General features: G+C 56.0%; 1 protein-coding gene across 2 annotated transcripts; it reads right to left on the bottom strand.

The window, feature by feature from the left end:
- Nucleotides 1-23: 23 nt before the first annotated feature.
- On the bottom strand, nt 24-15,513 carry INKA2 (inka box actin regulator 2). Of its 2 annotated transcripts, XR_006821277.1 has the most exons (3): nt 15,302-15,513; nt 3,637-4,643; nt 24-2,233 (listed from the first exon to the last, which is right to left on the bottom strand). XR_006821277.1 is itself a non-coding variant. In XM_046027479.1 (2 exons), exons 1-2 carry the CDS (start codon nt 15,335-15,337, stop codon nt 3,801-3,803), a joined length of 879 nt encoding a protein of 292 aa, XP_045883435.1. In that variant the 5' UTR covers nt 15,338-15,513; the 3' UTR covers nt 24-3,800. The 2 variants fall into 2 exon arrangements, 1 of the variants encoding a protein (XP_045883435.1); XM_046027479.1 differs by having other exon boundaries at nt 24-4,643.
- Nucleotides 15,514-16,834: the final 1,321 nt, after the last annotated feature.

The following is a 16,834-nucleotide window of genomic DNA, read 5'->3' as shown; positions in this document are numbered from 1 at the left end:
CAGAAGAGGAAACCAAGCCCCAGTGAAAGTTTTTGTTTTTGTTATTTTCTAGCGGTTTAGCTCTGGTTCACATGGTTAGTGCCTGAACCAAAGGTCAGGCTGTGCAGTGAGGGCTTCTGCTGTGTTCTAGACAATGTGTGCTACATTTTCTAAATCTCCAGCAGCCCTCCATTATCCCCATGTCGTTGACAAGACAAATGAGGCTCAGGGAGATCAGGCGACATCCTCAGGCTGACAGGGACAGAAATGGGTCTCCTATCTTCTTGGACTCTTCATCCAGTGCTCATTCCGAGGTACTGGCAGAAGTGACTTAACTGCTTTGATGGGGGGGTGGGGGACCTGAGGTGCGTTGAAAGCTGGAGATAGGCCCCTGCTCCCCAAAGTCACAAGCTGTGATTTTGCTTTTATGGAAGCCCTGTAGGAAATGGGTGACTTGGGAAAGATGGGGTGTCCCCTCCCCAACGGGAAGCCAGGGGGATGTCATGGGGACAGAACTGAACCAAGTCTCTATTCCCAGAGTTCCTGAAGTTTGGGTTCAGGTCTCAACCTGAGGGGTGGGTACAGGGGAAGTGCTTGGGGGGCCCTCTGGGAAAGAGGGTCCCAGCCCTGAAGGGTTGGAAAGAGGAGGGAAAGCAGGCAGGCCCAGCAAAGGCTCTTCCAGCTCCTGCTTAAGGTCAGGGAACATCTAGAAACACGCTCTGGCCACAGAGCCACGGAGAAGAAGGTGGAGGCCTGAGCAGATGCCTGGGCCAATCAGGGGGCCCCTACCTGCCAGGGAAGTGGGCCAGGTGTGAGGCGGGGCTCCATGCCAGGGAGAGTATTAAATGAGCTTCCAGCTTATTTGCATGTCCTAATTAACCATAAAATGAGCCCCAGGGGCAGAATGAAGCTGTCAGTTTCCCTCTGCTTCCACTACCTCCCCTTCATCCTGCCGCTCCCCACCCCTACACCTCCCTGCATCGCTTAGGTCCCGGGCATTCCCATTCACCTCTCCCCTCAGCTTCGGTAAAATAGTCTCCATCCTGTCACAGCAGAAGCCCAGAAAAAGAAGGAAAATGAAAAGTGGTGGTGGTGGTGGTGGTGTGTGTGTGTGTGTAAATGAACTGGCCATAGCCTTTCATTAGCAAAGCATGACCTCGTGATGAGGGCATTACACCAGCCCAGTCAAGACCAGGGCAGAATTCCCCCACCGGACAGTGAGCATTCCATTTATTATCCATGCATGGATAATATGGGGAGGACAGGTTTTGTTGTTGTTCCTCTTGACTTGGCTTTTGGAGCAGAAAGGGACACTTCATGGGGTAGTGTGAAAAAATACAAGGCTGGAAGTCCATCGGGACCATTTCAATCCCAGCTCTGCTGCGGTGACCTTGGGCAAGTTGCTTGACTTCTCTGAGCATCTCCATGTACAGTGAGAGGACCAGCAGCCACTCCCAGAGTGTGGTTGAGAAGGAAATAAGAATGCAAAGACAGCGGGTGCCTGATGCCTGTGAGCTCTGTTGGCCGTGAATGTCACTCCTGTTTTGTTCTGGCCCCGAGTTAGAGTGAGTTTTCATGCCCTTGGAACCCTTCTGGCCAACTGATGGGCTGGGAGTTGCTTTTTCTCATTGAACCCCTTGGGCCGGGAACCAGGTCTTATTCCTTGCTGTTTTTAGGTCCTGTTGTGGTGCCTGGCATTGGGAGATGTTCAATAAAGTTTTGTTAAGTCGGTCTGGATTGCGATGACCCGTCCACAGAACAGATGAGTCACAGATGAATGGCCAAGAGGGGACCTGGTTTCCTGTGGAATCATTCCGGATGGAGAGCTCGGTGACTTCACCACGGCCCAGAGGGAGGAATCTTCTCTTCCCCTCACACACACACACACACACACACACACACTTGAACCCACATGCACCACCCCACCTCCAGCAAGGCAGCCACAGTCGGTGGGCCTTCCCCCAGCACTGAACTACCCCAGTTTCCTGGGGAGACAGAAAGGATGAGCCAGGGTCTCACTCTTCCAGAAAGGGCTGGCTCACCCGGCAAACTCCAGGGAGAGTAGAAAAGGCCGTTTTGCAGCCGGACAATCCTGTTTCAAATCGTGGTTCTTCCATTCGCTAGAAAGCCCCATCTGGGGAGCCTGGATGACCCCTAAGGGCTTCCACTGATTTACTGGGAAGGCAATCCTTCAGAGGGTCATTCCGCAGTTTGAAAGACATGCTTCTGCACACTGCCTGGCAAATAGCGAGCACTGGAGAAAATAAATAAAATTAGCACCTTCTGTCTGGTAGCTTCTGCCACCAAGAACTAAGCATCTCCTATGTGATTGAGTGGGGGTCTGAGAGTGGCCCTAACTGGCCCCGACCCCAGCTGTGGAGCTGCTGTCCTAAGCCTCTTCCCTCCTCCATCTCAGTCTCCAGGGGTCCAGGATGCAGGAAGAGCCTTTCTTGTTATTTGTTATTTTTCTCCTCCAATTTGCTGTTAATGCTCCGAGGGCGGGAAGGCGGCTTGCCTCTAATTGCAGCTGTCACCCCGCATCAGGCGGAGGGGAGCTCAGCCCAGAGCGGCAAAGGGAGGAGACAGGGAGGGCTTGCAGGGCGGGCCGGCCCCAAACAGAGAGCCGCATTGTCTCTTCCCAGCCAGCGGGCGTTCCCGGCGGGCCGGGAGCCCGGCAGCTCCCCGGGGAGCGCGGAGGGCCACGTGCGCCCCTCCAGGAAAGCTCTAGGCGCCGCGGGATCCGAGCGGAGCTGCCGCCCGCCAGGCCCTTCCCCTTCCTCTCCGCCGCAGCCGCCGCCGGCGGTCTGGTCCGGCGAGACGGGGGCCTCCGCGTCCAGGACGGAGGGAGGCCGCGGGGGTGAGGCTGGGAATCCAAAAATAGGGGCGCGATTCGAAAGGGCGCACCTTCGCCTTGCTGGGGGACCTCCGTGGGCTGTGTCCAAGTGCGGGTTCGGTGCTGGAGGCGGAGTGCTGGGGAAGGAGCGCGTGTGACTCCCAGGCCCAGCGGCTGCTCTTCCCACCAGCCCTGCACTGGCCTGCCTCCTGCCCGCAGGTGGCATATCTAGGCTGGCTTCCTTCCCTGGAAAATGGGATAATAACTGCCCTCCTCGCTTACTCCAAAGGAGATAGTGGATATGAAAAGGCTTTCCAACCTTTAAAGTGCTTTACCAGTATCTTTCCTGTGCTTTTGAAAAAACATGGGGCTATCTCAAGCCCTCCTACAGGTACACTCCTCATTCGGCCCATTTGTCAGGACCGAGCTGAATGGGCTGAAATCTTAAAGGCAACAGGGGGTGGGGGTGGAAGGTTCCTCTCTGTTGATCCCAGCCCCAGGAGGGCCTGGATTTCATGCCTGTGCCTGGGGCAGTGCTTCGCCTAGGAAGCCAATGGCTATAAGGTTGAGACCACGAAAGATAGGTCTTTACTGGGGGCCTCTTTGGGGGACTGAGACCTCAGTGCCCTGATCAATACAGAATGTTCAGCTGAGGTCTTTGGGGGCCCTGAAGGAATGTCAGGATTGCCTGGTCTCCTCTCCCTGCAGGTCATTGTCACCTGCAGCCCCAAAGTGAGCACTTGTCTCTCTACGTCTCTCTTTCAGTCTAGGAGCCTGCCCTTCCCACCAGCCAGCCCCCACCACCACCTCTCTCAGCCACACACCTGTCAGCCCTACTCCAGACACTCTTGCTGCTTCTCCCTCCTTTCTCGAGGAAAGGAACTCGGAGTCAGGCTTTTGAAAGCCACAGTGCCCACACGGCATCTTCCCAGGGCCCAGCACCGACACCTGGACCTTTTGGGTTCAGTCAACTTTCTGTCTCTAGGACTCAGACCCAAACAGCTGTGTTAATATCAAAGCCAGAAGGTGAGGGTTCCAGGGCCTTGGGGCAGCTTGTGGAAGGACTTTCCCCCCTTCTGGGCTCTGCAGGGCCGGGGAAGGGGAAACGTCCAGGGCCCTTGGAATGGCTCCGCTTCTTGACCTTGTGTGAGCGGGCGGGCCTGGGCTCCGAGACCGTGGGCGTCACCCAGCCTGGCTTCTCCTTCAGCAGCCTGTCTCGGTCGGGTCGCACACTGCGCAAGAACTTCCTAAAGATGTTTGCCGTGAGGGCAAACCTGCGGCCCAGCTCCCGGGGTGGGCCCTTCTCCCCTTTGGGCTCCCCAGCCTCTCCTTTCTCCCCACCCTTCTCCAGCTCTGGCAAGTCCAGCCAGTTGCCCACGAGGTCCGCAAAAACGTTGTCGCCTAGCACCAGAGGTTGGCGGTTGCGGCCCCGGGACATCAACGTGGAGGTCCAGTCTTCCGGTTCCACTGGCTCCGGTTCCACTGGCTCCGGCCCCGGCCGGGCCCCGCTTCGGTGCTCTGGTAGCTGTGCCCTGGCCAGGGGGGCTGGATCCCGCCCGCAGACACTCCTCTGGGATGCACACTTGGCGCCCAGAGAAGGTTGGTTGGAAGGGGAGCAGGCTGAAGGCCCGGCAGGGCCTCTGCCACCCTCCCACGGAGGGGGCTCGGGCTGCGTCCGGGGGCTTTCCGCGCAGCCCCGGGCCGGACTCCCTCCGGAGATCTCCAGCTGTTCCAGTGCCGCCTGCACCTGGAGAAGCTTCAGTTCTTGCAGCGCCCCCATCATGCTGTTCATCTGATCCTGGAGGCCATCACCCACCTCCTTCATGGACATCTGCAGGCGAGAGGGAAAGCGCAGGCCCGTGAGCCGCGGGGGCTGGGGGAAGGGCCGCCCACACGTATCTGCCGCCCACTGACCCCACCTCCACGGGGCCCAGTACAGAGCAGCTCAGAGCCGGGAGAGGAGGAATCTTAATGCGGACACGGCTGGAGAACAGAAGGAGGAACAGCAGCGAACACGCTAAGGCAGACGCTGTCCTCAGCCACGTGTATGTGAATATAGATACACATGGATCAGTTAAGCTGTCTTAAAGAAAAAAAATTTATTTATTGACTTGAGAAAGAGGGAGAGCACAGAAGGCGTGGGAGAGGGAGAAGCAGACTACCCGCGGAGCAGGGCGTCCGATGCAGGGCCTCGATCCCAGGACCCCGGGATCATGACCTGAGCCGAAGGCAGAGGCTTCACTGACTGAGCCACCCAGGCGCCCCCAACTGATCTGTCTTTAATCTCAGCACCAGTCTGTGAGGTAGGGACTGGTCTTGTTGCCAAGTTACAGGTGAGGAAGAGGAGGCACGGAAGTTGCTCAAGGTCACCTAGACATAAGAGGTGGACCTGAGACCAGTTGGAGGGGGCACGCGGTCGTGGTGGCCATCCTTGTCCTTTCATGTGCCGTGTCCTCTTCTCCCCGAGTCTCCCTGAGATGATGACGATGATGATGGCCACGATGGTTTGCGAGACTTTACTATGTAACAGGAATTGAGCTAAGTGTGGCCTGTCACCTCTTTGGGATCTTCATAGAAAGCCTATGAGTTTGCTATTATTGGCAATATTGATTAAAATATTAATATTTTAATAATATTAATATTACAATTATAATTTATATAATTATAATCCTATAATATTAATATTACAATTATAATTTATATAATTATAATCCTATAATATTAATAATTAAAATATTATTACTATTTTAACAAGTTAGCCCTGGGGGGTGTGTGAAGTAACCTGCCCAAGGTCACACACGCAGCTCATGCTGCTGGGACTCAAACCCAGGACACCTCACTCCAAATGCTCTGACCCTAACTAGACGACCAAGCCTGCTTCAAGATGGTGGGGCTGGGGAGCTGGGCTTTGAGGCTACTCTGTCCTCCCCGAGGCAGTGGAAAAGGGTGGAAAGGGACATGAGGGCAAGAGAACGAGCTCAGATTCCCGAAGATAAAGGGTAGGCTGGGGGCTTCCTTTCACTGCCATGCACATCTGGCCAGTCAGGAGCGAGAGCTAGCTTTCCACCGCTCTTCCCACCCCTTCTCTGCCCTCCAGACACCTGTCCTCCCTCAGCTGCTCTTAGACTTGGCTCCCGTGCTCTTCCTGCCTTCTCAGCCCAATTGGCTCCACGGCTCGGGCCAAGAGTGGGGACACCGGAGGCCAGCTCCCAAGTCCCTTTGTGGGCGTCTAAGGCCCGGGTCCCAGGTGCCAGCTGGAAGGGACTGAGAGGCTGACTTGGGTGAGGGCCGAGTTTGGAGGCTGGGCAGGGGATGCGTAGTCTGATAACATTCACAGTCCAAGCTGCCTTGGTCCCGCCAGCTCCCTCCCTAGATCTGCTCATGTTACCAACAGCAGACCTCATGTGAGGGGACCATCTGTTTCTTAAGCCCCCCAGAGACCTGCTGGGATCGTCTTACCTCCCAGCCTGGTCCTAATGCACAGAACTAAGCCCACGGGGCGGAGAGCTGGAGGGATCAGGAGTGGAGGGGCAGAGGCGCTCAGGTCAGCACTGGCAGCTGACCCTCTTAGGCTCTGGGTCAAGCCCTCCCCTATCCACCTCAACCCTGGTGGGGGCAAGGGCACCACACTGGGCTCTCCTGAGCCAGCGGCACTGACGCCCAGCACTGACTCCTGGAGGACTAACTGTCCCTGCTGGCAACCCTGGGATTTGCCGGATTGCCCTGGTGAGCAGTCTCCATTTGAGTGGCGGCTACAGCAGCAAGAGATGCAGCCTGGGAGGTGGCCATGCTTGCCGATGGCCCCTTGCTCTGACCTCTTTGGCTTCCAGCCTCCTGGCCCCTTCTCCTCTTGGAGCATCTGGGAGGACCCAGGGGCAGAGTCCGAACAGACCCTAAGCCTCAAACCAAACTCCTCCAGGTCTCTAACTGCAGACTGCTTCTCTGACTTCCCTTTTCTGCCCCCTCCTTCATACCCTTTTCCTCTTCACCCCAACCAGGATGTCAGAGTCCCTTTTGACTGCTCCACCCAGTGCTCCTATTCTTGTCCCCAGATGTCTCACATCTGCTTTTCTGTCTCCTGGAAGGCAGAAGCCTCCTGGAAGGCCTTCTGGCCACCAGATCAATCGTTCCAGCACACTCCTGTGATCATGTCACTCAGAAGCGTCTCTCTGTCCCCCACACTGCTGTCAGAACCTTTTCAGGGACACGACTCAAATGCCCTTCCCTGGAGTGCTACTCTCCTCCCCGCCCTGGCATCCTCACACGTGTAAAGGCTCAGTTGTTCTCGAAACATTCATTGAGCACCTACCATCGAGGGCAGGGGTGGAGATCTACGCATGGTTAGGTCTCCCCAGAACCTAGCTAGCATCTTGCCGCTGCCATACACCCAGAAAACACAGTGAGTACCCCTGAACGCCCCAAGTCATCTTTCCAGCCTTGCTGCCCTCAGGCAGTAACACACTCCACAGGGGGCCAAGTCAGGGATGTGGTTCAGGGCTTCATTTCACCAACGGACCAGGACTCTGAGCTTGCAGGCTTCCTTCCAGAAGGTTGGAACACAGTCCAGGTCAGAGGCAGTGGGAGGAATGAAATGACCCCATTCAGTCTCTTCCAGTATGGAAAAATCCCGAAGAAATAATGCTGACATTTTGTACGGTTTTCCAGTGAGAATGAATGTGTGCGTGTGTATGAATTCGGGCCTGCCCATAAAACAGAGGCCCCATTTAAATAAACAGGAGGTGAAATTTTACCCCTATGGAAAAATCATACTCTGCTCTGGTTAAGGTCTTGGGTTCCAGAGATAGATGGCACAGGGTTCAAATCCCAGCTCGGCTACATAGTAGAACCTGTGTGACCTGGACAGGCTATTGAAATTGTTTTTCAGTTTCTCTGTTCTTCCACATGGGAATAAGAGTTTCTGCCTCATACAGCTCTGGTCAGATGAGGCGAGGTCACGGGTGTTTACGTGTGGCCTGGAGGTGAGTTCTGGTGGTTATTGTAAAACTTCCTAAGAATGTCCAGAACACTTCTTCCTCAGTGGAGCTTAGCACGTAGTAATAATAGGACTCCATTCATCTACTGTGTCTGATCAAGGAGAAGCACGTCTCTTGTCCTGTCCATTCTGCCCCACCCCCGCCCCCGCACAGAAGGAGAGCCGGGGAAGGAAAGGGAAGCCCCACATCCTCTTGTCCATTCACAGGATGGCTTGTTGGCCAGCCACAGTGCTGACACTGAGGGCAGAAGGCAGCTGTGAGAGGGAAGACCAGAGGAGAACGAAGTACGGGAAGTGGGGAGGGCCAGGGGAAGTGGGGAGGCCGGAGCATCAGCTGGGTTTTGACTGAGAGCAAGCTGCCTTTCCCGACCCCAAGGGGAATGATGTCACCCAGGGAGAAAGAGCCAGAGGGCAAGCTACTGTCTTCTTCTGGGGCGTGGGACCTTCTCAGATCCCAGGGTTTCTCTTGCCTCAGGAACACAAGAGGGAGCAGTGTGGGCTGGGAGCAAAGGAGAGGAGCCGAATCAGAGAAGGTCCCAAACTAGATATTATCGACACTAAATCCCAGTCCCCAGACTGCGGGGGCTGAGTTCCTCTCTGGCCTCCCAGTGCCAAAGCCTCAGGTCCTTCCTCAGGACAGGGGCGCAATCCTGCCCAGCTTTGCCCTCAGGGGCCAGTTGGAAAAGTCCTTAGAGGGTCTAGTTGGTTCTGGTTAGTCTGAGTGAGAGAGGATCTAGCCGCCTGCCCTCTGTCCACCCCTAGTCATGCTCGCTGATGCGTACACATGCCAGAGCGGACCTGCTCCACCATCGGACATACCACCCCTAACAGCACATCCCAGAGACAGGTGGGGGTCTCCTTGCTGAGAAAGATCGTGAAGGTCTCACCACCCTCCTTGCAAGACCCTGTACCCTCACCAGCCATCTCCTACCTCCTGACACTTCCTGGGCCTCAAAATGTTTCATCCTAAAAGTTTTCTTTCATTTATTCATTTGCCAGAGAGAGAGAGAGAGAAGAGAGAGGAAGAGAGAGAGAGCGCATAAGCGGGGGAGCAGCAGGCAGAAGGAGAAGCAGGCTCCCCGCTGAGCAAGGAGCCCGACTCGGGACCTGATGCCAGGACCCTGGAATCATGACCTAAGCCAAAGGCAGGCGCTTTAACCAGCTAAGCCACCCAGGCGTCCCCTCAAAGTTTTCTTCACATCACGCTTCAGTCTCTCCCAATGCTGTTCAATCTTTCTCCATGTGTGAGAGCCGGATGGCCCCTGGGCACCCCGCAGAGGAGTCCTAGCTGCCTAACTCAGAGGATTCCAGCCGACGGTCAAGTGATAAGCTCTTTCTTCTCACCTCATCGGACCCCCACAGTTACTCTGGCAGACTGGGGGCCCCACTGTATGGAGTAAGAAACAGGATCTGAGATGTTCATTTTCTCCCCTGATGTCCTTCCCTAGACCGCCGTCCCAGTTTGCACCACATCCACGTAGGACCTCCCTCCCTACTTAATGTTGCACGTATGTCTATTTGTCCAAATAAACTGTCTTTAGGCAGGAACTTATATGAAGTGCATATACTTGTCATAAACAGATGGTGACTATCTAAAACTACAAGGTTTTCATCGGAGGGTCGCGTAACGTCACCCCGAGGGCCTCTGGTGAAAAGGCAGATCTATGGCCCGGGGTCCGAGGCGTCTTCGTGGGAGGACTGGGACCCCAAGCCTGGCCCTCTTACTCCAGGGCCTCTTACTCGAGGGCCAGTGGGCTCCTCGTGCCATCACGATGTGGCTCCTCAGCCCCGTGGGGCTGTTGTGAGAAAAAACCAGGGTAGTCAACGCGACACGCAAAGCACAATTATCATCCCTTGGGGAGGAAGCGCACGAAGCCTTGGAGGGGCTCCAAGACCCAATTCAGCTTTCCCTGACGGCGCCTCCTCACTGAATCATCTAAGGAAGGAGGGCTGTCTGTCTGGAGCTGAAGGGGAAGACATCTCTAGCAAGCAGACCCCACCATCCTTGACCTGCAGCACTGTGCCCTCCAGGGCTAGGTCAGCTTGGCACTCGCTGGGCCTTTTGATATGGGAGGCGTGGCAATGGGAAAGTGACCCCAGCATCCTCGGCAACCTTCCCAAGCCCTCTCCTGGGCCCCTGATGGATCTCACAGCTGTGCCCTCCAACCGTCCATCTCACGCTCTCTCCCAGCTCAGCCGGAATCCTTTGACACAGGCTCCGGCTTTGCCCATGGACCTGGCAGTGCGCCCTGCCTCGCTCCCCCCACCCCCATGACTCACAAGACCCCCACACAGATCCTTTCAGTCCCTCTGGAAGCTACAAGGAGGTTTGGGGCCGGAAATGGGAAAAGCCCAGCTTTTGCCAAGTGGCCCATCCTCCAGGCCAGTGAATAGGGACCTTCACAGTCCCCTGTTCTTGGCTGCAATGAGCAACAGGAAGGTAAAGAAGAAACTGTGCCAAGAGCTGGAGGAGGGCGGAGGGTAGAGAAAAAAGGAAGTGTGAAATGGATGAGCCCACTCTCTGCTGAACCATCTACCGGGGGCCATGGGCTCGGGCAAGAGGCAGACGCGTGAGGAGGGGGGCCCAACCCTGTCTCCCCTGACCAGCTTTAGCTCCTCTCCACTGCAGGCAGTCCAGTCACGACTTCCAGAAGCTACCTTCCTTTTCTCCTTTTCCAGTTCAGGCCTTCCTTCTCTCCTGTGTGGGCTCTGCAATCACCACCTAACTCAGCCTCCTGCCTCGGTTTCCTCCCTCCTCCCCTCCACCCCATACCACACGCCTCTTAGATGCCAGAGCCAGACTTTGATCCTGCTTCTCCCAAAGCCCACAGAGAAGGGCAGCTGTTTAGCACGGCACTCAAGGCCCCCATAGGCTATTCACAACAACACTCCCAGCCCTGTTGCTCACTATTCCTCTGCACGTACCCTATGTCCTAGCTAAGCTTCTGTCATCCTCAAACATCCCTCCCGTTCCATCTCGGTGCTTTTCGTTCCTGTTGCTTCATTATCTGCCTGGAATGCTGTTTTTCTCCTGGCCACGTCCCTGCTGATCCCTCAAGGTCAAGTTCAAATGCTCCCTCTCTACAGAGTTTTCCCTGATGCCCTGGCTGGAGATAATTCCTCCCTTCTCGGGGCACTGCCCCTGTGCCTCTATGTAGCACGCAGCCTCTATTTCTGTACTGAGCATATGCCTACATGTACTGGCTAAGAGTCTAAGTTCTGCAGTCTGAATGGCTGGGTTTGAAGCCTTGCTCTGTCACTTACCAGTTCTATGACCTTGGCCAAGTCACTTGACCACCTCATGTCTCATCTATGGAATGGGAATAATGGAAGTACAACTTCTTTGAGTTGCTTTGGCAATTAAACGGACATAATCCGTTACATGCCTGGCATATGGATAAGGGTTAACATCAGCACATGTTATTATTATTACCTCCCTGATTGAACAGTGGGTTCCGCGAAGGCAGGATCTGTCTGTTTGTATTTGTGACCATGGTGCTAGGGTCTGGTCAGGTGCTTTAAACACTGGATGAACTCAGTTAATGTGTCCTGTGAATGAGTGACTCACGCGCACCAGCCTGATCCATCCGTCAGTATAGTTAGCACTGTGTTATGTGCTAAGGACAGATAGCTGCTATTTAATCTTCACAGTGGCTCTATAAAGCAGGTATTTTAAAAAGCCTGCTTTAGGGACACCTGGGTGGCTCAGCCAGTTAAACATCTGCCTTCGGCTCAGGTCATGATCCCCAGGTCCCGGGATCCAGCTCCACGATGGGCTCCCTGCTCGAGTGGAGCCTACTTCTCCCTCTGCCCCTCCTCCAGCTTGTGCTTTCTCTCTCTCTCTCTCTCTCTCTCTCTCAAATAAGTAAATAAAAATCTTTAAAAAAATTTTTTTAATTTAAAAACCCTGTTTTATAGATGAGAAAACCAAGGCACGGGGAGTTAAGTAATCTGCCCCAATCCCATGGTCCATACTCCTCCCTCACTGACCCTACCCTGTTCTTCACCCTAGATCTAAACATCAAAGGAGGCGACATTAGGAGATTCTTGGCAAAAGCTTTTTTCTGCCTCGGGAAATTTGCTCTTTGGTCCCAAGACCTGAAGGCTGTTCCTACTGTATCTCTTCTGTTACCTTCTTTTGTCCTTATCTTGCATTTAGGCCCTGGTCTGCTCCCGCATGTCAGAACCTCTTGAACTTGTGGCCACGTAGCTAGATAAATGCCTTCTAGGAATACTGAGTTGTCCTAGAAGGACCTTCTCCAGCCCCAGAGAAGTCCCTCTGCTGTTTCATCATGCCTCAGCTAGGACAGGCATTCCAGGAGTCAGCCCCATCAACTTCCCCCTCCTCCAGGAAGCCTTCCGGGCTTGGCTGGACTTCATGAGCCCCCATCACTCAGCCTCTGTACACTCTATTTGCTCTACACTGGTATAGACTCATGAGGAACAGCCCATGAGCATCTTACATCTGCTTCTTCTGTGTTCTTGTGTCTACCCCCATTTGTTGGGAGCCCTCAAGGGAACAGTGTGTAAGAAGAGCTGGTCCCAAGGCCTTGTGTTCATGCAGGGCCCCTCTCTGGTGGCTGGAGAGGAGAAAGCTGTGTTCTCCGCTGAGTTGTGGCAGCTCCAACCCCCTCATACTTAACGAAGAAGTGTGTCAGCTGCTGCTACTCTCCTGCCCCATTGCATTCCTGAAACAGACCGCAGTTCCCTCCTAGGAGGGGGGAAAGGGCCAGTCCTCTAGGCCTCAACCTAACTGAGCCAGGATCCCCAAATGCTTAGCCTCCCCACAGGGCTCACTTGTTAGAGTGCAATTTTCTGCTCCGAGAAATTGAGAAATTCTGCCACTTTGGTTTTCAGGAACACACTCTTCTTGTCTAGATTTTCTGGGCCCAGAACAGGGCCAGGATGCAGGAGGGGGAACCCAGAACACCCTTGACAAAAATAATGTCACAACTTGTTAATGCTTCCTTCTCCAGCAGTTTAACCCAATGTCTGTAGGACACACACTTCTTGAAGGGATTTGGTGGCATAAATACTTGACCAGTATTGCATGTGTGCCATTTCTGGGCATATACTAACTTAAGGCAAAGCCAGGCAACACACAGTCCTCCTCAGTGGCAGGGAAGAATCTGCCCGAAATAAACACACACGCCCCACCGCCTGCCACCACCCTCGAAAGCTCATGACATAAAACGCCTATATGCCTTTCCCACCCCCTTGCTGACCTGGGGTATAAACAAACAAACTCTTCCTATCCTAGTCACAACCAAGCTGCACTGAAGTCAATCCCCACAGTCCTCAGAGGAGCCAGAGGGCTGAGCCTGGGCTAACTCAGCTCTACTTTCTTCTTCATTCCCATTGGGGAAACTGAGGCACTGAGATTTGGTTCAGATAACCTAAGCACTGGGCTGAGGTGTTGGGGAGTAAAGGGAACTCTAATACCTCTGCCTGTCACTGCTCTGTCTCATTTCTGGGCAGCCTGGCATGGGGGGAGGAGGAGGGGCTTCGTCGGGGTGGGAGAAGGGGAGGGTGCCGAGCTCTCCCATCTGAGTGTCATTCTGGGCCCCAGGCCAGGCATTTGGCTTCCTCTCCAAGAGAGTCAAAGGCTGAAGCTGCTCAGACAAAGGGCCAAATGAAAGCTAATGGGGAGCTCGGTGACTTCAGCCTCTCCCCTTCCTCCTTGCGGGGACTGGGGGGCTCAAGTCCTTGGCAGGAGAGGGTGCAAATCAAGACCTGGAGCTCAGTTCAGTGCAGATTCCTATTTGCCTTTTTTTATTCTCCTGGCATCCTCAGACTATCTTCTTCCCCTCACCCCCTCCCACCTAGGGTGCTATAAAAAATGCAAATCAGTAGGATTTTAAAATTCAAGCCTATGCCAGGAACACCCACAAACCCTCTATTAAGGCAGATCCTGAGGTGGGTGGTGTGGTCCCAGATTCCAAGCATTAAAAGAGGACTCTATTAGATTCTTTTTTCAGCATGGGCCTTGGACTTCAGACATGATCTGTGATGACTTCAGACATGATCTGTGATGACCTTGACCTTTCTGATCTTGGACAAATGAATGGGAAGAGTCAGAATTATATATGTGTGGGCTGGGCCTGACCATCCCAAATTGACACGGGAAGCACGGGAAACCTGCACGGGAAGGGCCAGGGTGGAGACTCCTCTGTCCCTCACCTAAGCAGCATTTCTCTGGATAACTTTCCCATCTGAGTGTCACCACAGAAGGGGCTTGAAGAGGAAGTCCCAGAGTAGTGACCATTGACCTGAGAAGGCAGACGCTGGAGTGGGACAGGAAGAGCGCCTGTGAGCCTTGACCAGGAAGCATCAGTGAGAACACCTGCTCTGTGAGCTGCCCTCCCCCCAAGCTGGCCCCAGATACAGCTGCCAAGTTTGGAGGGGTGGGGGTGGGGTAGTGGAGAGTTTGCAGGAGCTGGAGAGGATGTCATGGAATCTGGAGAGCCACGGATCCAGGTCTGCTGTTGAGAGCCTGGGTGCCCCTGGCTCTGGAAAGAAGGAAGAAAGAAGAAGGGAGAAAAGTGAGACCGAGGAGAGGTCCACTCCAAGAGAAACTAAAAGGAACAAAAAGAGGTAGAGGCAAAGGAATAGGAGGGAATCGGATTGAGAGAAAGGTGGGCCTGGGGGCCAAGGTGGGGCGGGGCGTGCATATCTGCGTGAATTCGGGTGGTTGCAGAAACAAGAAAGATGGCAGGTGTGTGTGCAGGGTGGGATGGTATATGAAGTCGGTGAGAATCAACCTAACAGAGTTTGGGGGCACCCATCCCCCTACTTGGGTGATTCTCGGTTCCCAGCCCGAGCTCCTTCTCCTGACCCCTCACCCCTAGCCTCCGCAAGCTCCTTCCGCACTCCCCACGCCCAGCCCTGACATCTGGCGGGGCCCCCGCAGCTCCGCTTGCGATCTGCCAGGCGGCGCCCCTCCTCCGGCGCGGGGCCCTCCCCCGCCCTTCCAGCTGCCAGCACCCCCTCCCTGCTGGCAGACAAGCCCGGGCAGACAGCCGGCCCGGCCTGCCCCCGCAGCCGCGCCAGCTCTGCCAAGCCCGGCGGGGCTGGGGGCCCCAGGCGGTGCCAGCTCCCCGCGAGCCAGCGGTCCCCAGCCGCCCTCCGGCCCGCGAGCGCCCGGCCATGCTCCCGGCGCCCCGCCAGCGCCGCTGGGGGACCCCGAGCGGTCCCAGCAGCCGTCCGTCTGGTAGTGCGCCCCCCGTGTCTCCCGCGCCTTCTCTGGGCGCATTTCAGTTTGGGTTTGGGTCGCTCGGTCTCCGTCACTCGCTCGTGTCTGCCTCGCTGTCTCAAATCTTTGCTCCAAGTTTCCTCGCGGCCGTTGCCCTCCGAACAGACCCTGCCCTCAGCCTGCCCGCCCCCTCCTCGCCGGCCTTCCTCCGCCCTCGCGCTCCCGGCTCCCCCGCCCGCGGCGGGGGCCAGGTGCGGTCCGGGCGGAGCAGTCTCCCGGACCCCGGCGCCCGCGCCGCGCTTACCAGCTCCTGTTTGAGGCGGCGCAAATAGCAGTCCATTTCCCTGCTCTCTTCTTCGTGCGCCCATTTGCCGGGCTCGGCTCCGCAAGAGCGTCCCCGGGTGGGAACAGCGGTCCCGGGCCCCCGCGCCCCGCGCCTCTTGCAGCGCGGAGCAGAGCCGAGCCCCCGCGCCCAGGCCCGGACTTAGAGCAGCTTCCCCGGCTCTCGCGGCGCGCGGTCCGTGCGGGGGGCGGAGGAAAAGTGGGACAGCCTATGAGAATTCAGGGGGGATGTCTTCAGCCAATGAGATGGGCGCACCGGGGGCGCGGGCTGGGCGGAGGCGAGGGGACCCTGCAGCGGGCGGTGGCACGGGGCTAGGACAGCAGCGACTGGGGGCTGGCCGGGCGACACCAGGTCCCCGCACGCACGGCGGGGGTTATCGTGACGCCAGACTGTACCGACGTCCCCCAACAGAGCACGTGGTCCCCGTTTGGTCATAAAGAGAGAGCACCTTCTTACGCGCGCGGGCGCTGGGTTGCGGTCTCAGTAAGAGGCCGAGTGCCTTAGCTTCTTTCAACCCTGTTTCCCAAACTCCGATCAGAAAAGGAACATCCTCCACCCAAGCAGCCAATCAGCAGCCCTTTTGAACTCTGGAAGTGTGCTGGAAGTCTGGAAGTTTGGGTGTACTTCACTTCCTAGTGTAGGGTCCCTCCAGCCCCACGCCTCACCGGTGGAGCTGAAGAGCCACTGCTCGGTCCACTCGCTTATTGAACTAACGCATGACCAAAGCAGAGGCTCTGCTGTATTCCCCGCCAAGTGTGTTAAGTCTGGGGATACGGAATGAAGAAGACAGGGAAGGAGGTCTCTGCTCTCGAGAACGGGCATGGGGGAAGCGAAGGCTAGGATAGGTTCAAATAAACAAACACGATAATCTCAGGTAGTGATTCTTGGTGGAAAAAAAAAGGGGGGGGGACAGGGTCATGGGATGGGGGCTGCTTTCGATAGGGTGGGCAAGGAGGGGAGGAATAGCCCCTCTCTTCCCCAGAACTCCTCCAGCGTCAATTATCCCTACTGTTGCTCTAGGGAGGAGGACGCAAAGTTGCTCGATACTATTCAGTGGACAGGGTCCTAGCCCGAGCCGGAGCCCGAGCCAGAGCTGGGGCAGGTGGACCTGAGAGGGGCCGCAAGCCGGCCGGGCGCCCCTTCCCTCAGAGCTCCGGACCCGCCACGCCAGCCTCCGCGCACAGCCGGATTGCGGGTCCCTCCCAGTGCCTAGGCGCCGCGCCACCCTCCCCGACCCGCCCCAACTCGCCCCGACCCCCGGGAGCTGGTGTTGCAGGACCCCAGAGTAATTAGGGTGATTAGCGACGTGTTATTTCAAGATAATTAACAGGAGAAAGTTTGCCCCAGGCAGAATTTGGGGTCTCTGTGACAGAACCGTGCAGACGCGGGAGAAGGGACAGAGAAAGCAGGCGCTGCGGTCATTCCCATCTTTGTCAGCGAAGAGTGCCGCCCCTGCTTGCTACTGAAAGGCGGGAGAGAGGCAGGGAGGATTAA

Source organism: Meles meles, chromosome 1, assembly GCF_922984935.1.
Source record: "Meles meles chromosome 1, mMelMel3.1 paternal haplotype, whole genome shotgun sequence".
Classification (NCBI taxonomy): Eukaryota; Metazoa; Chordata; class Mammalia; order Carnivora; family Mustelidae; genus Meles; species Meles meles.
The sequence above is the reverse complement of the archived record's forward strand: the minus strand, read 5'-3'. Positions and strand labels throughout refer to the sequence as shown.

Coding starts and splice junctions, on each gene's coding strand:
- INKA2 (XM_046027479.1), bottom strand. CDS start 15,337: ATGGACTGCTATTTGCGCCGCCTCAAACAGGAGCTG. Junction 4,644..15,301: donor GCCGCCTCAAACAGGAGCTG/GTAAGCGCGGCG, acceptor TCTCGCCTGCAG/ATGTCCATGAAGGAGGTGGG.